Genomic DNA, 23,728 nt, shown 5'->3' with positions numbered 1-23,728 from the left:
AATAACGTGGCCACTGACTCGGAGGTGTGGGTTCATTGGAAAAGGGGAGGTAGCTGGGTTAGAAAGGTAGACGTGTGAGCAGCAGGCCAGCAGGGGTGGCACTGGGAGGTGATGGTTCCCCGGGCAGCATCTCGTTTGTTATGCCTCCTGAGTCTCCACTCCCTTCTGCCTTTTCGAGGTGGCAGAAGATTTGGCTTTGGGGTTATCTTATAAACAAATAGTCAAGGAGAAATCTCAGGCGCTCACGCAGCTGGTATATGCCCTTTGGAATAAGATGTGTTCAGTTTCTCTAGATGTCAGGAAGCTTGGATCACTGTGCTCTGGAAGGCAGCCCCCATTCTGGCCTGACTGGTGGGCGACCACATCCAAATCTTAGTAATGTTCCTGTCTTCTCCATACCTCTGGTATCAGATGGCGACTGCTCAGCTGTAAAAGGTTTCTAAAGCTTTACTTACTGTTCAAAGAACTCTGCCCATTCCTGCTTCTTATTGATCAGCATGGGATCCACTGGGAAGTTTCCTCCTTTCTAAGATGCTAGCTGTAAGAGATGGGAGGGATTATCCCCTGATTGGCAGGGTGCTGAGCTGGGTCACGATCTCTCTAGGACCCAGTGACGGCTGGAGATTGGGAATCACGGTGATGTGACAGCCATTCTTCCTTGTCAACCAGGACATTCTTGCCAAGCAGACAAGACACCTCAAATGTTCCGTACCTCTACTGACCAAGAGGAGGGCGTCTATGACACTTTCTTCTGCCCCCTCATCCAGGTCTGGCTGTTCTCAGAGGTTAAGAATTAATGAAGCATCAGGATAGTTCCCTTGTGCTTGAAGTGAAACTGCACAGGTCTGTTTTTTGACAAGGTCCTTGCATCTGAAACACCCACTTTTTGTCACCCTGAATAATATCCTGAGAATCTACATCCCTGAAACCTCTTTTTTGTCTCAACAATCCCTCCCACCCAGGTCCATGTAGAATCAGAGACTATTCAAGCTGGAAGGGACTATGGGAGTGATCTCAGTACTTCTCAAACTGTAGTGTGCTTATGAATCACCTGGGGAGCTTTTGAAAATGGATATTCTGGTTTAGTAGGTCTGAGGTGGGGCCTCGGATGCTGCATTTCTAACAAGCTTCTAGGTGATGTGGATGCTGCTGGTCAGAGGGTCAGGCTTTGGGCAGCGTGGACCAACCTAGTCATTTTACAGACTGAAAGCTAAGGCCCAGAGGCTTAAGTGATTTGCCCGTGGTCCCAAACAGAACTCTGCTCTCGCCACTCCCGGCCCATCATCTGCTTTAAAAAAGGCCTTTCTCCTTGTAAATTGCCACTTCCTGCTCAGGCTCAGAGCTCTAGCATAAACGTAACATAACGTTCCATCTTAATTCCCATCTTACTTTCAGGATGAAAGACTTCTTGTCCCATCAGGGCCTCTTGCTTCACAGCTGCATTTGTACCATCTCCAAAGGGGTTTTACAAGTTTTTAAATTTGTTCTGATTTATAGACGCCTCCACTTCTCTCCTGGAAGTGTTAAAAATCATCTTTCTCAAAAAAAGTGTGTTGGGCACCTTTAAGACACAACCATCTTAGTTCCAGGCTGGAGAACTGATGCTGGGCTAAATCCACATGGTGTATTGGAGTCTTTACTTGGGCACACACCTGCCAGGGGTTGTAACTACCTGCCAGGGGTCAGAGCCCCTTACTGCTCACTCCTGTCCGTTAAAAAAGATTCATCCTGCTTATTGGAGTCTCCCCTGACATGGTCTGAGAAAGGTTCTCTGTGTTTCTCTGCTAACACCTGCCACCTCCTAAAAGGCCAAGTGACAGCTTTGACTACACCTCAGTTTCCCTGATTCTCAAACATATTCCAGAGCCAACCACGGATTGGCACTTATGGTGGACTAAGGCTATCAGAGATGGCCTTGGGCCAGTAGGAACTGGTTTGAGAGTCTAAGGAGGTCTCCACTCTCTGTCCCCTCCTGCTGGTGGGAGGGCAAAATGCCAGTCTGGCAACAAGGTCACACTGGCAACAGGGGGTAAAAGTCTCACTGAGGCCAAGGGAAGGTGGAATGTAAGGGAGAATCGGGAAAACTGCCTTTTATAGACACGTTCTTTTCTTCCTTCCTTCCTCCCTCCCTCCCTCCCTCCCTTCCTTCCTTCCTTCTTTTCTTTTTTTTTTTTTTTTTTTTGCTTCCAAGTTTACTCACAGCGACAGTGCCACTCGCAGGCGCCCAGCCAGTCTGTGATTGAGCCCGGGGCGGGCCGGTGGCCCCCCGCATACCCCTTCCCCCATCTTGCTCGCAAGTTGCATGACCTGCATCGGAATCCACAGGGGGGCGGGGGAGAATCCTTTCAGATGCTGGATGCAGTTGAATTCAGTGTGTTCGCTTCCTCGCCTGCCCTCCTCCAAGTCGGCGAGGAGAGCTGTGCTTTCTTCTGCGTGTGAATGCTGTAGTGTGTCTGCCTTCTCGGACTTCCCTAACCCTTTCTTTTCCTTTCCGGCAGCGAATGCTTCCGTGTTCTCAGCAAACATCTAACATTTGGCATTCTGACGTTTTATTAAAAAGAAATATCTCTACCAAGGCAAAAAGCGGGGACTCTCCTCCTCTCCCGACGGAAACTGAGCTCGCGTAGAAGGCTGCACCTGCTTTGCGCCCCTACCAGGAAGGGGTGCTTGTGTGGGAGGGAAGGAGGGAGGTCCTGCGCCCCCGAATCCGGAGAAAGCAGCCCGCCCGCCCCCTCGCCCGGCAGCCAGCTCAGCGCACCCGAGAGAGCCGAGCCCGAGAAGCCGGCCTCTGACGGTACTGGCCTGATGCTTGCCAAAAATTGCCCCTTGCATCTCAATTTCCCCGGCGGTTTCTCTCGCACGCGCAGCTCGCCTGGGGCCACCTCGGATCTGCAGCGCAGCCCTTTCGGCGCTAGTTCCTTCCTTCCTCGCGCCCTGTCTGCCCAAGGACGCAAAACCCACCGCCAAGAAGGCGCAAGGGGCGCGGGGGCACCAACCCAGCGGTGCCCCGCAGTCCCTTCCCAGCCGATCCTAGCTCCCGGACTCTCGATTACGGGAATGAGTGTCATTTAGACCGAGGACCGGGCGTCCGCGGCCCCGGTCCCCGGCTCTGGGTGCCTCTCTGGGGGTCCTGTGTGCTCCCGCACCACTGATCGCCGTCTTCAAGCCAGTGCCCCCCACCCAGGCTCGGGAACGCTCCCCGATCACCTCGGCCGCGTTCATTTCACTTCCTCTCGCGGTCCGGATTGCAGCAAAACCGGGCAGCGCGAGGGCCAAAAAGTGGAAAGGAGAGCGCCTTTCCGCGTCGCGCCGCCAGCTCTCCAAGTCCCCCTCCCCAGTCCAGACCCTCGCAATCCCAACTGCAACTTTTTCCCTTCCGTCTTGCTTTCCTCTTGGCTGCGGCGAGCGGGCGCCGGGCCGCTAGGCTTGGAGCTGGCGGGCGGGCGGGCGGCCGCGTGGCTGCGGGTGGCTGTGCGGGCGAGAGCCGCGAGCCGGCGAGTGGGTGGGTAGGTGGGTGGGTGGGGAAGGAGGAGGGGAGAGGGCGGGCGGGGAGAGAGGGAGGGGTGTGGGGAGGAGTGGGAGAGGGAGGGAGGGGGGAGATTCCGCTCTCTTGCCTCTCCCAGCCGGGGCGGGTGGCGGGGGGAGGAGGCCGCGAGGAGGGAGGGGAGGAGGGTGGGGGAGAGAGGGAGGGAACCGAGGAAGACGCTCGGATAACCCGTGCGTTTCGTAAGGCTCGGAGCACTTGTACATTTCTGCAGGCGCGCAGCGAGCCATTTGCGGCGGCTGCTGCAGCTCCGACCACATCTTCCTCCTCCTCCGGGCGCCGGGTGTGTGGATGTGTGAGTGTGTGTATTTTGCAGGTGTGTCCGTTTTAATTCTGCCCAGTAGGTGGGACTTGGTGACTTTAGCACCATATTTTCCTTTTCCTTGTTTTTTTTTTTTTTCCTTTTTCTTTTTTTGCCTCCCCACCGTCTGTTGCAACCCTGCAAAGTCTCGGAGTCGGAGAGCGCGGCTCGCTTCCCGAGCCCCCGGACCCGGCGAGCCGGCGAGCGCAGAGCCGGCCACCATGCCAGGCAGACCGCGCCACTAGGCGCTCCCCGCGGCTCCCACCCAGCGGCGGCGGCGGCGGCGGCCGCGATGGTTTCAGACGTTGAAGGATTTTGCATCTGATCGCACGGCGTTTCAAAGGCAGAGGCCCCCCTCCCCCTTCCCCCCTCCCTCGCCGTCTTTGTTTCCTTCCCCCCCAGCTCTCCCCACTCCCCCCACCCCACCCCCCTCTCCTCTCCTCCTCCTCTTTTTTAGAAGCAGCGATCGGAGATGGATGTCTCTCTTTGCCCAGCCAAGTGTAGTTTCTGGCGGATTTTCTTGCTGGGAAGCGTCTGGCTGGACTATGTGGGTTCCGTGCTGGCTTGCCCTGCAAATTGTGTCTGCAGCAAGACTGAGATCAATTGCCGGCGGCCGGACGATGGGAATCTCTTCCCCCTCCTGGAAGGGCAGGATTCAGGGAACAGCAATGGGAATGCCAGCATCAACATCACGGACATCTCAAGGAATATCACTTCCATGTAAGTCAGGCGGCCGCTCCCCAGCCCGCCTCTCCCCTCGCTCCGCGTCTCCCTCTCGCCTGCCCGCCGACCCGCAGGGCGCGCGTCAGGCTCGCTGGCCCTCCGCCCGCCCCAGCTCGCCGCTGCCCGCCGCCCGCCGCCCGCCGGGCGCGCGTCAGGCTCGCTCTGGCTCGGGAGATGCTCTCGGGCTGCGTATTCCAGGTGACTCCGGCCTTGGCGAGGCGTGATCTGGTGATGCGTGTGTGTGCCTCTCCCGCGAGAGGACCCCAGCCGGCCGGGGCACGCGGGGCCCGGCTCCCGCCCCCGCCCCCAGGTGCTGCGGCTCGTTTCGAGGGTGCGAATCGGGTTCTTTGCCCCCCACTAAATAGCAACAGTTTGGCCACGCTCAAGTGGAATAAAGTAGAGGAGGTTCAATTCCCCGGCAGCGGCGCCGGCAGCGACAGCGGTGGCGGCGGCAGCGCTTAACCGGGAGGGAAGGTGACAGTTAGGGACTGCTCGCGATCCAGCCCAGAGGTTTAACTGTTTCCTTTTGGAAACAGCAAAACACGCTGTCAAGTAAACAAGTTGGGAGTTGGCTGCTCGCAGGGAGACTTTGGACATGTCGAGGCCGTCATGGACGCCTACCTCTTCCCTTTCCTTCTCGCCCGCCCTCTCCAACCCCATTTTGGGCATTTCCGAGACACCCCCCACCCCCCCGCCCTTTCCCACCCTCATCTGCATCTGGGCGCCTACAGATCCTGTTCCTGTTTGAGCTCTGATAACTGTTCCAGTAATTCCGAGTCAGGATGATGAAGGGAGGAGGGAAGGCTTGCGTGTTTTGGGGATGGGGCTTCTTATACGATCCTGCAGATCCCTTTATTTGGAAAATTGAACTCTGACTAGCATTTGCTTGGTTCTGTCCTGTCTGAGTGAGACCTGTGGTGGCCTGCTCTTCCCCCTACCCCCCCCCCCGTTATTTTTCTTCGGCAGGGATGTGGGTTAGAAGCATGGGCGGAGAGAGCCTGTCCAGATTATCTTCCACTGACCTCAGCCAGGTGACCCCCATCCCATCCTGCCATCCAGAGAAGGGTGTGGATGGCACTGGGAGTGTTCAGGGGGTAGCTCTCACCTGTCTCCCCTCAAGGTCCCCACCCCTTGGAGACCCCTGAAGTGGGTGGGATGCTGAAAAGGGTTGGCACTGAAGTCCTGGCTGGGGTCTGAGGCAGGCATTTGGGCAGACTCCAGAGGGGCTGGATTCTGCCGTGGGTGCTGCCCTCCCAGGCATCAGCTCTCCCTTCACCTCGGCCCCAGTGCGATGGGGCTGTAAAGCCTGGAGGAATTGCAGTCCTGCTCTCTCCGAAGCCCACCACCCTCTTGGCTTCATGGAGACTCTGCTCGTGTTCTTGCAGCTAACAGTTTGAGAGAAGTGTGCAGCCCAGGAGGTGTCCCTGACTCCTGGCCCAGGAGACAAGCTTGACCCATATCTTGGCTCGACCGTTCACCCCCTCACCACCTTCAGCCCGGCTGGCCTGGGGTGACAAGATAAATAGCCAAGGGTAGGGTGGAGGGGAGGGCAGGAGAAACAGGATGGACCCAATGCAGCTTCTCCCACCTGCAGGCCACAGCATTCCAGCATCCCCAAGGATGCAGCCAGGAGGGTGGGAGTGAGATTGTCAGGGAACCTCTGCCTTGGACGTGCACTGAGGGGTGGGGGTAGGGGTGTGTGTGGGATGGGAGGGGGGAGCCTAGCAGTGGGTCCAGGAGCTCAGGAGCTGGACCTAGGGATTTTCAGGGGATCGGGTGGGCCAGGGGTTGGAGAGACGGTGCCCCAGGTGCCCAGTGCGGGCCTCTGGGAGCTGGTGAGCCTCAGCCAGCTTGTTCTCTGTTCCAAGGGTGTGTGTCCCTGTAGGAAGCTGGTGGGAGGCGGGGAGGGTCACAATCACGTAGGCTCTTTATGGCCATGCAGAGGTGTCCCCCCTCTGAAAAGAAAGCTAGGGGAAGCAGTCTGATAAAGAAGAGTTGGGTTGAGCTTTCCAGGCAAAGGGCCCAAGGTGGGGCTGCTGGGAAGGTAATGATGGGAGGGGATGGGGTGGCTTCTTGTCCCCTTTGCCACTGAAGGACCCCAGAGGGGCAGCTGGGGCAGGTAATCCGGGAGTAGATTGGGAGTCCCTCTGTGTGTGTCTCCATCCTTGTTTCAGGACTCAGACACTTTGCCAGGAATTCAGGACTCCTTTCCTTGAATCCACCCCAACACCTAAGAGCCAGGGAACTGGATTCCCACCGGAGCTGTGCCGAGTGGCAGGTGGGGGAGGGTCAGAGGTCATGGGTGGGATGACCCTTCCTCATCCCATCTTCTCCCCAGTGCCCTGTTATATCTATGGCTGGTATTGACGGAACTAGGGAAGGGCCTAGCCTTCTGGCCTGGAGGCAGAGCAGAGAAGGAGGGGAGTCCTGCTTGCCCTGGGAAGCAGGTGTCACCATCCCTGTCTTACCTCATGATGGAGGCTCAGGCTACAAAGTAACTTTCCTGGGGGCACATAGCCCCAGCAGTGAGCCAGGCTTAGGCCTTTGTCTGTTGGACCCCAAAACCCAGGTCCCCCACTCTGCAGGGCTACCTATGGACGTGGGCTGGAAGGAGGGGCTTGAGGACAGAGAGGAGCCCTCCAGGTAGGGGGGGGGGGGCTTCCTTTAGTGGGACCTGGAGGTGAGGCTTCAGTCCAAGCCCGGGCTTTGCTGAAAAGGAATGTGTTCTTTAGATCTGATGCTATCAGAGATTTGGAGATCAAGGGGTCCCCCAGCCTTCCATCAACCTGAAGCTCTTGATGCTGGTATATGTCTGGGGGTGCAGCTTGGGCAGACTCTGGGGGCCGAGGAAGAGGCTGGGGCAGAAGCTGGAGTTCCAGCGGGCCTGGCTAAGGGAACCTGGGGTGGCTGCCACCCAGCCACCCTCCTGTTCTTGGGGCTGTGGACTCCTGAGGTCTCTCCCTCAGGTGCTGAACTGATCATCCCTGAGTTTTCAGAGGGACCAGAGATTCCCTGTGGTCCTTCCTCTCAGGGGTGGCATGTGTGGTGGCTCCTGTGTCCCCATCGGAGGGCGCCTCTGATGGGGTAGGTGGCTGCCCCATCAGTATCAGGAGGAAATCCGCTGCAAGGCCTCAGTGCAGAAGTGTGGGTCTCACCTCCGCCCTCCCAAAGTGCCCTCCCTTTTGGCTTCTTTCTGTTCAAGAGGCCGATCCCTCTGCCGTTGGAGCTCTTGACACACAGTAACCTTACCTAGAAGGGTCCACGTGCGGCCGCACCCAGCCAGGCTCTGACGTCACAAAGGCAGAAGGGTGGTGGCTGGGAGGGGGGGCCCTCTGGCGTCTCTAGGCCAGGCCTGCCTGGGGTTGGGTTGGAGTAGCGCATCCTTGGACTGCTAGAAAGAAAATCCAGGGGGAGAAGATGGCATCGCTGGGCTGGGTGTTCCTGGGCTTGTGAAGACAGTGGGCTCTTGGCTGGGACCCTGAGCTGCCACCTGGGTCTCCACACGAGCCACCACAGGGTCCCTGGTGTTTACAGCACTCTGGTCCCTTGATTTCCCCTGTCTTCCCTGCAGGCCCTCCCCTGGCTGGGTGAGGGATCATTTGGGGCTTTGGCTGCTGTACTGACTTCCTGATTCTTAGCCTTTCTAAGGGTCAAGGGGAGAGCCAGCCTTGACAATTACCAGTGAGAGCTGGGCTGCAGTCAGGGGTGTGAACCATGCCCCAAGAACATCATAGGGTTCAATCAGGAGCCCCCCACATTGGGGCTAGGCCTGAGGGAGGGAGGTAGAGATGTGAGGGGCCTTTGAGGTGAGATTTAGAAGGGGAAGTGGTTATAGCCCTGGGGAAAGAGGTACTTCCAGGATAAAAGCTGGGGACCCTGGACTGAAGAGGCCCTGAGATTTTGTATGGAGGCCAGGCTGTTGGTGGGTGGAATCCAGGCCTTCCCTGGAGGACCCTCCCTGGAGCCAGAATCCTCAGCCCAGGTCAGTCTTCCGAGGCACAGCCCAAAGCCCCGGGCATCAGCTCTGCAGCTCCAGGGGACCTGAGCACATGATGGGTTTGGGTAAAACCAGCCCAGCCCGGCCCTAGCTCTGAGAGTTCTTGGCCTGGCTACCGAGGGCTGAGCATGCAGCCTGGGAGTCAGCCCAGCATCCTGCAAGAGGCTGACCACTCTCCTGCGGAGCGGAAGTGGAAAGAATGGCTGTGAAGAGGGACGGGCCTGACATCCGCTCCCCTGGGCAGCTCTCCATCCTTGCCTTACCTGTCCCTGGTGGCTGACTCCTTCTCTCTGACTGTAGGGGTGGACAAAGGCCTCCCTTGGGCTGGCCTTTGCCAGTATTGTGGCATCTCTGCTGCTGCCTGGGCTGGGGTCCCCATGTAGAGGGCTGCGTTCAGTGGACTGTACTGGGATCACAGACACCATCTCCAGCCTCCCTTTGGGGCCTCCAGTTGGCCATTGGCAGGGTAGGATTAGAGAAAGGGATGAGACACATGAGTCCCACACCTGGATTTACCCTTTATCCTCTGTCAGCCACGGTAGAAGACTGTAGTCTTTCTGAGCCTGGAAATTCAACTGTGAATTGAGGCCATGGAGCAGTGTCCTTTCCAGCTGAGACATATGCCATCCCGGGGCCCAGGGAACATCCCCAAGGAGGTTCTGCTAGGCCACTTCTAAGGGCACCATCCCTGGGCTTGGTGCTGACCCTTGTGATGCCACCCAGAGGAAGACAGCAGGTGCTCCCTCACTGGCCATTTTCCCTTCGTTCCTTCCCCTTCCACCTCTAGAATACTCTGGGCCACCCAGTTTGGAGTCCACTGTCCAAACCAAGTGCCACCCCTAGCAAGAATGCGCCGAGGCCCGCAGCCTCCCGTTAGAGGCTGGACACCCAGCTTCATGGCCCGCCCCCATGCCCCCCGTGTACCGTGAGCTCAAGGCAGGGAGATGTCCTTCTGCAGAGTTTCAGCTTATTGCCAGAGCAGGGGCCTCTGCTGGGTGTGAGAAGAAAACGTTAGAGCTTCCATTTCAAGTTATTCTCGTTGAGAAGAGGGAATATTTAATGTTTAATATATGAATCGAAGAAGTATAAGCATATAATTTAATAACTAGGAGTGTTTGGGGGTTACGAGATGAATTTTTATTGCTAAAGCATGCATAATCAAAAAAGCTTGGTGCCCAACGTTGTCGTGGCTGGAAGGGCCTGGGCTTGAGAGGGAGCCGGGTTGACAGTAGGAGGGGTGGTCCTGAAGCCCCTGGCTCTCCTTCTTGGCTCTGTTCCCAGGAGGGGTTGATGAATTGGGAGTAGGGGCAGGGGCATGTGAGGAGGGAGCAGGCTGGGTGGCAGAGGGGATCAGGATTCCTAAGCACCCCTAGTCCCAGGGCCAGGCCAGTTCTCAAAAGACGGTCCCTAGTAGCCCTCTGGGTCCTGCCCTTTGTCCCTTGTAGCACATCCTTCACCTCCATGAATCCCTCCCCCCCCAAATTCATTTCTTCCTGCTCTCCAGTTTACAGTTACTGTGTTTATTATTTTTTTAATTAATTGATTAATTAATTTTTGGCTGTGTTGGATTTTCATTGCTGTGCGCAGGCTTTCTCTAGTTGCAGCGATCGGGGGCTACTCTTTGTTGCGGTGCATGGGCTTCTCATTGTGGTGGCTTCTCTTTGTTGCGGAGCACGGGCTCTAGGCACACGGGCTCAGTAGTTGTGACTCGCAGGCTCTAGAGCGCAGGCTCAGTAGTTGTGTCACACGGGCTTAGTTGCTCCGCGGCATGTGGGATCTTCCCGGACCAGGGCTCGAACCTGTGACCCCTGCATTGGCAGGCGGATTCTTAACCACTGCACCACCAGGGAAGTCCCTGTTGTGTTTATTTTTTGCCACAGCTACTTGAAGTACCTAAGCAGCGATTATTAGCCCCATTGTCCTGATTAACAAAACAAACAAAATAAAGGACAGAAATTGAATCCCAGTGGTTGAGTGTCTCACAAAAGGAAAGATCCAGAAGGGTCTTGAGGCTCCTCCTCTGATACTCCCTTCGTGGCCGCTCTGGTGTCCTGGACTCCATTCTCTCCCCGGCAGTAACCCTGTAGCTGGATACCCTCTGGCTGTTGGGAACGGAGAAGCAGACTATCTTCATCCAGAAAGTTCCTTCTCTCCCAAGGGGCAGCGCTATGGGAGCGGCCCATCCATGAGGGCCTTGTGGAGGGCAGCTGAGTGGCCTGGTGGTTGGGTCTAAGCGTGGCCTGAGTGGAGGCTGGACTCGGTCCCCCAGATCTATCGATGAGCAACTGAGCCCTCAGCTCAAGTCGTCTGTCATCCCCTGAGCCTTGCTGGCCTCCACTTTGGGAAACCTAAATACTCCTGGGGGCTGGGCATGCTGGCAGGTCCTCTTTGATGGACTGGATGTCAGACCATCAGAAATGAAGACTCCAGATTCTCAGTGCCCAGTGGAACTCCCATGAGGATCCTCAGATCTCTGCCTACTACCTCCGAGGGCAGGGCTCCCCGGAATTCAGAGTTGGAAGGGACCCCTGCAGTCAGCTCCTCCCTCACCTTACCTGCGAGGGTCCCAGGAGAGGCGCAGAGAGAGGCGGGGACTTAGGGGTCCTCGGGCTGCTGGAGGAGGTCCCTGCCCAGATGGCAGCACCGCCTTCTCCTACTCAGCTCTGGCACCCTTTCTGGGCACTCTGTCAAAGCCAGAGCCTCGCCCACGACTGTGTCTCCCTCTGGGGCAGTGATTCCAAATCTGGGGTCCCCAGAGGCAGCAACTATGCAAGGCTGGCAGCCCCAGGCCTCTTCGCAGCCTGCATCCCATGCCAATTAAAACTGCTCTTGGCGAGGGCTCTGCTGAGCTCTATTTACACACAGGGCTCAGGGATCTGTGGGTGCAGCCAGTTTGGAGCCTGTCCTTTCTAACTTCACTTCTGCCCCTGTTCCCCCATCTGGCTTGTCCCATCATAAGTATCCCCCGTCTGGGTGGTGGAAGATTCAGGATTCTGTCCCCAGACAGAATCATCCAGCAGGGAGAGAAACCTGTCCCCAGCAGCTCCTCCAGACCTGGCCTTTTCCTAGCTTTGGACAAACCCCTTCCCTCCTCTGGGCCTCAGTTGCCTTCTCTGTGAGATGAGGATAATAATAACAACTACCTTTTAGCAGCACTCTGAGGGTCAGTGGCCTGTGTCATGCCGGGTAAAGAGAAAGCTGTCGATACATGATAACTCATGGCAGCTAGCGTTTACTGAGCACTTACTATGTTCCAGACACTGTTCCAAGCAATTTGGAGGTAATATAACCCATTACGGCCTCACACCAACCCTAGGAGATAAGTACTATTATTCGTCCCATTTTACAGATGGGGAAAATGAGTCCAGAGATGGAATGTGACTTGCTTCATTTCACGAAGCCAATCAGAGGAGTCTGACATTTAATGTTAAGCTCCATTGCTTATACTCTTTTGCTATATTGTTATGCATGTGGATATATACTGCTATACATACACATTCACGAATCTATGACCATCAAGATAAATTAATAATAAAATAAAAGGGTAGACATGAAGGTCTAGGAGGATCCCTTATTTTATAACATTCCAGTTCCCTAGCTGAGAATTCCCCTGGCTGGGGTTGGAGAGGAAGGCAGATGAGACAGTGGTGGGTCTGGTGTTGGCCAAGCAGCCCTGGCCAGCACTGTCAAAGCCAGGTGCTAATGATGGGGAGGCTTGGGGAGGCCTCCCATGAGGCTCGTCCCAACCAAGCCCTCTCCCCAGGCCTCGGTGACCACCCCATAGCATCCTGGTTTCTGAGGTCAGGTCAGCTCCCCCAGGAGACCAGGTGCCAGCTGAGGCTGACGAGTATTCAGGAAGCTGGTGGCTGGGCGCCAGCCAGCTCCACTCTGGGCTGAGACACGGTCAGCAGGACTGTGTCCCCAATTGCCCATGGCCAGAGAGAGCCTGGATGGGAGAATAGAGGGCAGGTTGGCTTCTCCCAGCTCGAGTTTTGGAGTTCCAAGGCTGCCACTGGATGTAGAGCAGAAGGGGGATGTCTGATGTGTCCACCTAGAGCTGGAAGCGGATATTTAGAGCGTCTTTCCTGGAGGGTGAATTCTGGTTCTTCCTGGCCCTTCTCTTCCCTCCTCCTCAAATGAGCAGCCTTTACTCCTCTCTACCCATCCTCTTTGCTCCATCTCTCTTCCCCCCTTGCTCAGGGAAGCTCCATCTGTCTCTCCATAGGGATGAGCATGGGGGATGGCTACAGCTGTCCCTGCAGAGAGAGCTGGGGTACCCAGCAAAGTGCTACAATTGCAGGGCAGGAATTTGTGGAAACACCCCATTTTGCTGCTTCTTGGCTGGAAGAGTTCACCACATCCTAGAGCCTCTCTGGCCTTGGTTTCCCCTTCTGGGATTTGGGGTCACCTCTGGGAATTGGAGTTTATCTCCCTCTCAGGGTCACTGTCAGATCAGGGTGATCACATACTCGATGGGCTCCTCAAGCGGTAGGGCACCATGTTGCTTATTTGCATTTCTAGACGTCTGAGAGTGTTTTTGAGTTAGGAAAAAGATCAAGACTTTGAACCATAAATCATCTGACCTGGAAAGGGGCTCAGAAATAATTGGGGCCAAACCCAGTTTTACAGAGAAGGAACCCAAGGCTCCAGAGAGGTGAATGGACTTGACTCAATCACCCAGCGAGTTCCTGGCATAGTGGGACCAGAACGCCTCGGAGGCCACCTCCCCAGCTGGTGTGGCTCTCATCCTCCCGCCCTCTGCAAGCCTCTGCTCTGGGGCTGAGGGATCTGGGCTCTTCCAGAGGCAGCGAAAGGAGCCCTTAGCCTCCTGCAAACAGAGAAGGAGCAATCTTAGATGCGCAGTCCTAATTTGGGCTGCTTCCCGCGGTAAAGTGGGCTGTGTGCGCGCATCTGGAGGCGTCTTTGCGCACCCACAATTGCATCGCTTCTGTGTTCCACGCACATCACGACTGAGGTCTCCCGTAAACAAGCCCTGAAGCCTTTGGCTTCCTGCCTACAAAAATCGTCTGCGTCTAGACTCCTGGTGGCCACCAGAGGGCAGTGCTGCGCACGAGACCGACCGAGGCTGGTGGTGGCTGCCTTTCCTGCGAGCTGGGGATGCGGCTCCAGTGTGGTGAGATGTGCACCGACTGACCTGGCTTTCAGAACCTTTTTTGAGCCAGGGCTGAGCAGGGAGGTCAGGTCTCCCCTAGGCTGGGCCTCTCGCAGCCCTCATCATGGGGTCCTGCCTCCATCATGTCTGCAGCCCAGACATGTGAGTCTCCTGCACCTGAGCTTCCCAGGAGGCAGCTGGGAGAGTGCCCTGGGTGACCAGAAGTGGGCTGGAGTGCTCTCCTTCCCACCAAGTTTGTCTCAGCAGCAGCAGGAGGGGTCAGTGCATCTGCACGAGGGTCATGGAGATGAATGAACGGGACATCGTTCCTGTGCAGGAAGATAAGTCTTGATGGGGACACAGAGAAGTTGACAGACGGCTACACTGCAGAGTTAGTGTCATGGGAGCTTTATGAACTCCCTCAGGCCATTTCATATGGCGGTCCAAGTGTGGAGGCATCTCTCCCCTGTCTCTCCCCGCTGCCCCCGACCCCAGCCATGCCAAGCTTGGTAATTACTTAGACACCAAGTAGCTGCTCAGGAAGCAGGGGGTCCTGATATTTACCAGACATGAGAGCTTGGTGCTGTCTCTCTAGACCACCTCTGTTCTCAGAGACACCCATCTAAATTGATGGGTATCAAAGTGCCGTGCAAACCAGGGTCCTGGGCCCTGCCTGGACTGGCTAGTTTTGACTGTTTCCTTTCTGTGCGTGCTTTGAGCTCTTCTCTGGCTGTTCCAAGCTGTCTCGTATTTGAGCAGGTGCTGTCTTGTTCTTTGCACTAGTTGGTTCATGAAGGAGCCTTGTCCCACTAACACAGCTATTCGTTTTGGAGACGGGATCTCCCTCTTTTTTAGTGGGTCCTGAGCTCTCAGATCTGGGGCCTGCAGCTCTGCCCTGAGGGCCATCCCATGGCTGCTGGACCCAGGGCTGCAGGTGGGACCCTCTCTGTTGTGGTCAGTCTTTTCCCACCTACTTATTTCTGATACTTTTTTGAGGCTGATCCCTGAAGAACAGGGATGAACATAACATTTATGGCAGTCCTACTAGGCTGGAGATCATTTGCGTAGACAACCTTGCTAATGGATGGCACCTGCTAAATGAAGCTTGCGTTCACAACTCTGCCTCTTCCCAGCTGTGTGACCCTGGGCTGGATACTTTTTTGATTTCCATTTCCTCATCAGAAATAATACTGATAATACCGGGTTATTTTAAGGTTTTGATGAGAACGTGCACTCCAGTCTGTGTGTGTAAAAGTCTTAATGCTTGTCTCTCCCTCTCGTTTTCTTCCTCTTCTCATCACCACTCTCCAGAACATCATTCCCACAGGTGTGGTTACTTTTTATGACCCTCATCTGTTCTTCCCGAGTCCAGCCTCTCCTACTTCCAGCTCATCCTCCACATCTTGACAGATTAATCTTTTAAACCAAGGGCTTCCATTAGAACTATTCCTGGGCCCCAAGACTTTCAATGGTTCTTTTGCCTCAAAGGCAACCCAGTGTCATAGGAAGAATAGTGGCTTCTTTAGCCAGATAACCTTCAGTTTAAATCCTGGCTCTGCCCCTGTGTGAGCTTAGGCAAGTTACTTAACCTCTCTGAGCTTCTGTCTCTTCATCTGAAAAACTGGGCTAACTAGATCCATCTTCCTAGAGTAGTTGTGAGGATTAAATGAGATTATAGTAAGTGCCTGGCATATGATGTGTGCACAGAGGCCAAACTGGCCAATGGTACAATAGGAGTCTCTCAGAGGTGAAGGGCAGGGGGTGTTTCTGGGTCCTTGAAGAGTGGGATGAGAGGGGAGCTAGGACCTCCCCTAGGGCCAGAGCTCAGGGAGGCAACAGAAGGACTAACATGGCGTGTATTTGGAAAAGGTGACAAAGTGGCTGAGGCACATGTCTGCCCAAGAACAGGGAGATTGTAATGGTTGCTACTGATAGCCTCAGCTGGGAAACCAAGTGGCAGTGTCCAGGCAGAGCCTTCCTGCTGCCTGCCTCCCCAACTCCCCAGCCTTGGGAGTTGGGATGCCAGGAACCTGCATGCAGGGTGACTCAGGAGCACCCAGCCCCTTGCAGGTGTTGCTCCATTTGGTTTTACTGCTGTTCTTGCTCTATGTAGCTTCCCACTCACTGGATGATTCTCTTCCGGCTATTGTAATTGACTAGGCCTGTCAGCTACAGATGGGGCTCCAGGACCAGCCCTGGGAGAAAGAATGGATGAGACCACTGGGAAGGGGGTGACTGCTCAGTCCCTCCAATCCACCCTGAAGAGCCTCCCATGCGCATTCATTCCAGTTCTATGATCAGCCACAAGAGGGCACTAGACCATGATTTCTGCAGGAAGGGAGGTGCTATTTATCCTGCCCTATTATGATTGTGCCTTTGAACAAAGCTGCACGTGGTTTTCTCCCAGCACCTCCGAGGGTCATGGCAAACCAACTTGATTTAACCAGCACAGAGTCTGATAACTCAAGGGAGGCTAAAGTATGTTGTGAAAAGGTCATGGAATTTGACGTCAAACTCGGGTTCCAATTCTTGCCCTCCTCCTTGCTTGTTTTTTTTGAACTTTGAGTAAATTGCTTAATTTCTCAGGGTCTCATTTTCTTCACCTGCAAAGTCAGGTGTTGTTGGGAGGTGTTGCTGTGATGATTAGTTTATATGATGTGTGGAAAGTGTCTGGAACATGATGGATGGATACTCCATGATGGACTATCTGTCTCTTTCTGGAGGAAGGATGGAATTAGGAGACAGTGCAGGGGGTATGTATGGGATCCTGTTGGCCTGGTAGGATCATTTTACTTCCCAAGGAGCCCGCTGTGGTTCTAGTTCATTGGGGACAGCAGTGACACCAAGTGGCCAGAATGGAGAACAGCAGTGTATTCTGATCTGGTGGGGTGGCCATGGTGGGCATTGCTGAGGCATATGAGACTGACTCGGCGTCAGGCTTCAGAGGATCCATCAGATGAATTTCTCTCCCCTTCAAGTGTGAGCAGATAGAGATGATTCTCTGAGGACACAAGTGTGATGATGGCCATTGGGAGTGTTTGTTGCTGGGCCAATGGCATGAGGCCACAGCTGCAGAACACACCTGTGCACCTGACTGACTTCATTGTAGCCAACCAATCCTGGCATCTAACAGCCAGACCCTTTCTGGTATTTTCCTTGGGTATTACTCTTCTTGAGATTCTTTAATCCCCAGCCTATCTGGTTGGCCTCAGCCATGAGACTCAAGATCTCTGAGGCTCAGTGTGTTTATCTGGAAAACGGCGAAAGGAGGGTAGGGCTGGTTGACATGGAGGGCTCTTCCAGCGTAGATTTGAGTGTCAGACGTCATTTCATATCCTTCACTCAGTGTGTGTGTGTGTGTGTGTTTGGGGGTGTGGGATCACATAGGAAGGAATTACTTTAGGCTCTACTGGTGCAGAAACTCCAGCCCAGAGAAGGGAGGGGCCTTCCCCCAGCAGAGGCGTGGCTCTGGGGCTGGAATTGGGGTGCCTCTGGCTCCTTATCTTCTGTAGCTTCTTTATGATCCACCTGAGATCCAGGAGGGGGCCTTGGCAGACGTGCCAGGCTCAGGAAGTTATTTAATATCAGCTTTGCTCCAGATTGCGTTTCTGACTTCTTGCCACCTCTTAAGTGGCAGTCATTTTAACAAGTGTGGCTATAAGACACCAAGTGGGAAATAACATGATAGATGGGGAGGGGGGAGGGGCGTGGAGGAGCGGTGTAGTTCTGTACCCTTGGCAGAAACCTTGTCTTTGAGGCCCTTGGAGGAGCTAGGGCCCCTCGAAGCCCCTGGCAGTGAAGGGGAGGGCGTGGAGAGAAGTGCCTGGCTCCTAGGGCATGTGGCCTATGGCTGAAGTGTTCCCTCCTCCGTGGGAGGGCCCTGTGTCTTCTGGGAGCCCCCGGCTTCTGTCCCTGAGGCAGGAGTTGAAGGGGAGGCCTTGTATTCCATTTGTTTTCAAAGGATTGTCTTCCAAGTGCGTAACAGACTGCTAATGGGGGCCTGAAGCTGGCGGTGTGTTCCTCCCACCGTGGATGCTGAGCTGCATCTGGCCGCCTGCCTCACTGCCTGTCCAGGCCTGTCCCAGCATCTGGACTATTGGGGAAGGATGGCCAGGGGTGCTAGCTGGGCTGGCCGGGTCCTTCTCTCTGCAGCACAGGGAGAGGAGGGGCTCAACCCTCTTCTGTCCCAGCTCTTGGCTCCAGCCATGTGCTAGGGATGGTGCTAAGCCTTGGGACACGATGCTGCAAAAATAAAAGGCCATAGTCCCTCCCTCCTTCTTGGAGTTTAGAGTCGAGTCGGGGTGGCCAGTATTATTAGCCAAGACATCTACAGCTGGAAGAGCTGTCTCAAGAGAAGCAGGGGCAGAATTTTAGAAAATGTTATCTAATGGGAAATTGAAAGAAAAATGTATAGATATGAAAATAGGGCTTCCCTGAGGAGGAGAGGGTGCAGTTTTTTCTAAATGGAGATTTAAAAATTCTAGATTTACCTGCTTTCGAGTTCATCTGATTGGAAATAGTAGAGCTGGTTGTCAGGGTGTAGTCCTGGCCGGCCGTGACCTTGACTCACCGTCCTGCTGCTGGTCCACAGAGGCCCCATGGTACTTTAGCAGATGCAGCATATCGAAGGCAAGAGAGGACAATTGTGTTTCGTCTCTTGTCACTTTCCAATTGTAAGAGACAAAGATTTGGGGGCTGGTGCTTATGGGGAAGGTGACCCCGGGCAGCCCGGAGGAGGGGGCAGTGAGACGGGAAGGGAGAAACCCAAGGAACAGCGGGTTCCAGGTTCCAGAAAATGTCACCGAGTCTCTTCAAGGCACTCGCTCATTTCCCTATTTCTGCATTTATTCAGCATGTTTATTTGAGAGCCTCTGTTGGGCCGGCCCCTTTGGTGAGAGCTGGGAAAACATCAACCAGCCGGACAGATGGATCTGTGTTCTGCCCATAGTTACAGGACGTGTAAGGTCAAGCCCCTCTCTTTTGCCACCTGGAATCTACCTCCAGGCTGTGCGGGAGGTGGGCTGGGGTGCCGAAGGTGCAGCCAGATTCCCTGGGTCCCCCAGGCCAAGCTCCTGGGACAAAGTTCCGTCAGAGGGTGACTTGGCGGGGGGCGGGGGGATGGCGGTCAGCCTTCCTCCGCCATGTGATGGGGGGGTGAGCACCCGGGTGGGCAAGCGAAGACTGGCTGCACGTGCTGGTCCAGGGCTGGGCCTGGCTTCCCTCTCCCAGCAGCCAGCAGACCCTCTGTCTAGCCCGCTGGGGGCCTGCCCCTGCCCTGGCTGCAACCAAGACAGGCCTACCCTCCCTCTTTGCAGTTCAGAGCAGCGCCCTGGGACCTGGGGCAGCCATGGTGGAGGAGGAGCAACCTTATCCATCCCTGACCCTCGTGCAGGCGTCATTATCCAGGGTCACGTCCTGTCTCCATGGAAATGACTGGTCACTCTTCCCTGCTTCCCACCCCGCCGCCCCCGGTCCTGGGCCGCAAGCTGTGTCCCCACGCAGGTGACTTGCCTGTTACCTGGACTCTGATCAGGCACCTGGCCTTGAGGCTCCACCCTGTTACCTTCCCAGGTACCAGTCCTCACCTGCCCGGGTGGGTCGCTGGCCAGAGAGGGTGGCTCAGCCAGCATCTTAGCCCAGGGGAGGCTCCCTGGAGCTGCACCCACACGCCCTGGGTGGCATCAGGCTCCTGGATGTTTTTGTTTTCTCTCTGTGTGCTGTGTCAGAGGCAGGGACTGTGTTTTATCCTGTAGCCAGCACTTCACAGGGACTCCATAGAGACCTGCTGAATAGGAGGGGCTGATTTCTACCAGCATATCTCGCACACCTACCGCAGAACCCAGCTTGGGGACAGTGCATGCACCTGCGCGGAGTGCCGGGCACCTTGTTCTCATGGCTCCCACGCCTCTGTGGGCCTTGGCTTTGCCTTCAGTGGAGCAGCTGCTGAGGGAATCTTCTAGGGAACCTTAACTCATCATGGGGATGACAGACGCTGTGCTGTGACCGGGTCCCACGTGCTCTTCTCAGAATAGTCTTATTTTTTTAAATTTATTTTTTATTGCAGTAGAGTTGATTTACAATGTTGTGTTAATTTCTGCTGTACAGCAGAGTGACTCAGTTATACACACATATACATCCTCTTTTATATAGGACAGTCTGATTTTAACCATCCTTCATTCTCAGCACAACCCAATGAGGCAGGGACCATTAGCATCCTCATGTTAACGGTGGGGAAACTGAGCACAGAGAGGCTACAGCACTTGTCCTGGGTCATGCAACCAGGAAGTGGCAGACATGGGGTTTGAATCAGCAGGTCTGCTCCAGAGCCCCTGCTCACGCCCCCGCCCCATGTCACAGATGCTCTCAGGTCCTGCCCCCCGCCCTGCAACCTGTCGTCTCTGCTTCTAGTCCTGGGTCCAGCGCCCTCCCACAGCTCCCACAGGGCACGAGGGGTTCTGTGCTATTCTGTTTTTGACACTGATAGTGAGAAGGAGGGAGGGGCAGAAGGAGTCCTGGGACCCAGTGGGGTTTGGCATCCCTGAATTTCGTGGGCACAGGTATTTTTGGCCACATCCTGAGAATGTCCTCTAAGTGAGGACTCCGGGGCAGGACGGAGTGACCTGTGGGGTCTGTCCTGTCACTGCCACCAACCTACTGGGTGATTCTGGGCAAGGCACTGGCCATCTCTGGCCCTCCGTTTTCTTACATTTTAAATCAGGGGCCTGACCAGGTGATCTTTGAGGCCTCTTCTGGCCCTGACCTGTCATACGTCTAACGTGGTGGTTGCGGACGGGGTGGAAGGTTGGAGGGCGCTGAGGCTGCAGGAGGATGTCTCTGGGGGTGGAGCCTGTGGGGGGGGAGCGGTGTGGGATCAGACCCTGGTGGTCCTCCTACTTGCATGCGTCCCCTTCATCGGGAGGCCTGGCTAAAGCACAGATTGCTGGACCCCAGCCCAGAGTTTCTGACTCCGATTTGTAGATCTGTGGTGGGGCCTGAGGATGCCATTTCGAGTGAGTACCCAGGTGAGGCAGATGCTGCTAATCCAGGGACCGCACTTCGAGCACGACGGTCTCATTGGCAGCTCTCCAGCTCTACTCCCCGAAGTGAGGCCAGAGGTGGTGTGGTATTCTGAGTAAGACTATTATGAAGTTTCCCAGGCTACAAAACGTTTGAACGCCCCCATTCCTGAAGAACACTACCTGCTCCCCAGCACATTCTGACAGCGCTCGCCCAGGTGCTGAGTTCTCTCTCCATTTCCCTTTTATCTCTTCTCTCTGCACCCCCCAAAAAGATGCCTGGCTCTGTCCTGACCTTGGCCTCCACTAACCTTTCCCCACAGGGCTGGACTTGACCGAACGTGCTCTGACCTATGTCATCTAATATGCAGTTGAGAAATGAAAGCACAGCTGGTTTTGAGAATGCCCTCCAAGACTCAAAGTTGATTTTAAAAAACTATTTGGGTGGCAGGGACATAATTCGGTAACTGCAGCTCAAGAAACTTTGTTGGGTCCTAATTGGTCCCGGCGTAAAATTCAGCCTTCAGTGATCGTGTTCTGGCTGCAACATCTCTCTGGAGGCTTGCCTCCCATGATCCCCACCATGGGAGCCCTCTGCCCCAGCCAAACTCATCTAGTGGGCATTCCTGAAACATTCCCAAGCATTTCCCACTCTTAGTCTTCTGGTCAGGCCACTTGCCTTGCCTGGAAGCCGTCTGGATTTCATTCTGTCCACCTGAGTCCTACCTGTCACTGGTCCCATTTTTGAGATGGTCTTTGTTGTCCAGACTTGTGTTTATTGATTGTTCTGTCTTCCCAGTCTCTGGAGTGCACAGTAGTAGCAGCGGCTGGTTTTGAGCACTTGCTCTGGGCCAGGCAGTTTATGTGGCATCTCATTTAATCCACACGGTCGTATGAGCGGAGAACTGCTCTCATTTCACAGATGAGGCAATTAGGCCCAAAAGATGCAAGAGCTTGTCTAAGACCATAGCTGTCAATGGCAGGGTTAGGATTCAAACCCAGGCTGACTCCAGAGCCTGCTGTTCCACATTCATCGCAAAATGATTGGGAACCAGCTCACATGTCTTCAGGAGGGCAAGGGGTGAGGAGCCACGTATGTTGATAGGCTGGAATCCTGCATAGCAGTTGCTTTGAAAACCTCGTTCTCTGTGCAGTAACATGGCTGCACTTTGAAAAAAACAGGTTGCAGAATGACATACCACGTATGTAAGGTAAAAAAACACCATGATCTATATTCAACATCCTGGGATAAACTATAATGGAAAAGAATATTAAAAAAAGAATGTCCATATATGTATAACTGAATCACTTTGCTGCATAGCAGTAATTAACACAACATTGTAAATCAACTATACGTCAATTAGAAAAACCTCAATGACCAATATAATGCACTGTTTATACACATAGATATATAGTAAAAAGATAAAACCATTGGACTGGATACAAATCAATTTCATGAGAGGCTTGGCTCTAGGAAGAGGGGAGAGGAAATGAAGGTAAATAAGGCTCTTAACTTCACCTATGATGTTTTCCTTCCTTTTTTGGAGATCTTAGCATCTGACAAAATGGTAATATGTATATCAATTCCAGGTGATGGATAAATAAGGTGTTCAATATATAATCCTTTGTTTTTTTTCTCTATTAGAATAACACTTTAAAAGGTTTAAGCAATAAAGAGATGACCACACTCACCAGATTTGTAATTTAAAATAAAAACAATGTTAAGCCTTTCTTCTTGGTTTGCAAATGGCCAATTCCTCCCTGTGTCTTCACATGGTCTTTTCTGTGTTTGTTTTATGACCTCAGTCATAATGGATTAGAGCCTGATGACCCCATTTTAACTTAATTACCTCTTTAAAGACCTTATCTCCAAATAGAGTCACATTCATTCAGAGGTACTGGGGCTTAGGACTTCAACTTATGAATTTTGGGGGGGATACATTTCAGCTCAGAACAACGGTAAGACAAAAACTTTGCATGTCTGCTGAAATGAAAATAGAGTCTCTCTGAGTGCAGAAACCTGCAGAAGTTCATCAAAGCTGAATTGTCCTCGTTTTTTGGTGCCTCTGGCTGCTGGTGCCTTAAACATATCTATCTGCTTGTTTGGCCCTTGTGGGAGCAGCCAAGGAGCCCTATCGGGGAGGGCACATTCGCAGGAGAAACCGAGAGGTAGGGGGAGGGGCACACACAAACCAGTGCAGAGTCTGAGAAGGGCCCCCGAGGACGGCTGTCTGATGGTCTGATGTTTAGGAGAGTGCAGGTGGAAATCAGAAAACAACTCATATCAAATGCACTATGCACTCTCTCTCATTAATTAACTAATTAATTATTTCAGCAATTACCGGTGAGCATCTGATTTGTGTCACCACCAAGTTAGACACCCCACTCATCCCACCGAAAATGTCAGTGGTCTGTGACCACGGCCTATGGGGATCTGGTAAGCAGTAAGGAAGAACTTCCCCAAAGAATGGGCCACAAAATAGGGCTATGAAATTGCTTTCCTTGGGACATGTAAATAAGGAGGATTCTCCCAATTCTGCCATTTCATCATGGAAAGCAATTTTCAAGCATACAGAAAAGCTGAAAAATTTACAGTGGACATCCATATACCCACTCCCTGGAATCTGCAATTAATATTTCACTTTCTTGCTCTGTCATAGGGTCTGTCCTTCTCTTTGTCCCTCTAGCCACTTATATCCACCTTGTTTTTCTGATGCATCTCAGAGGAAATTGTAGGTGTTGGTACACTCCCCCTGGACACTTTAGTATGTATATCATTAAACTAGCATTCAGTATTTGTTTTCATTGGAGGTAGTGTTTCCAGTCAATGAAATGTATAAATTGCAAGTGTATATCCTCCGAGTTTTGACAAATGTATACACCTGTGGAACCCAAAACCAGAAAGATCGAGAGTATTCCCATCTGCTCAGCAAGTTCCCCTGTGCCCCTCCCCAGTCTCTGCCCCCCACCTCCCCAGAGGTAGCCACTGTTCTCATATTTTCCCACAATAAGTTACTTTTGCTTGATCTACAGC

The 23,728-nt window shown here is 53.9% G+C and overlaps 1 protein-coding gene across 7 annotated transcripts in view; it reads left to right on the top strand.

Annotated features, from left to right (window-relative positions):
* The first annotated feature begins 3,680 nt into the window (after nucleotides 1–3,680).
* The window catches only part of NTRK3 (neurotrophic receptor tyrosine kinase 3), a 385,061-nt gene continuing 365,013 nt past the window's right edge, over nucleotides 3,681–23,728 (top strand). For 6 of the 7 annotated variants that reach the window (XM_067696136.1, XM_067696126.1, XM_067696132.1 and 3 more), the window contains exon 1: nucleotides 3,681–4,565. In XM_067696136.1, the coding sequence (XP_067552237.1) occupies nucleotides 4,318–4,565 (248 nt within the window). In that variant the 5' untranslated portion in view covers nucleotides 3,681–4,317. The remainder of the gene's footprint in view (nucleotides 4,566–23,728) is intronic. The other variant, XM_067696117.1, reaches the window with a different exon arrangement.

Source organism: Pseudorca crassidens, chromosome 1 (genome assembly GCF_039906515.1).
Source record: "Pseudorca crassidens isolate mPseCra1 chromosome 1, mPseCra1.hap1, whole genome shotgun sequence".
Taxonomy (NCBI): domain Eukaryota; kingdom Metazoa; phylum Chordata; class Mammalia; order Artiodactyla; family Delphinidae; genus Pseudorca; species Pseudorca crassidens.
This window is presented reverse-complemented; position numbering and strand designations above follow the sequence as displayed.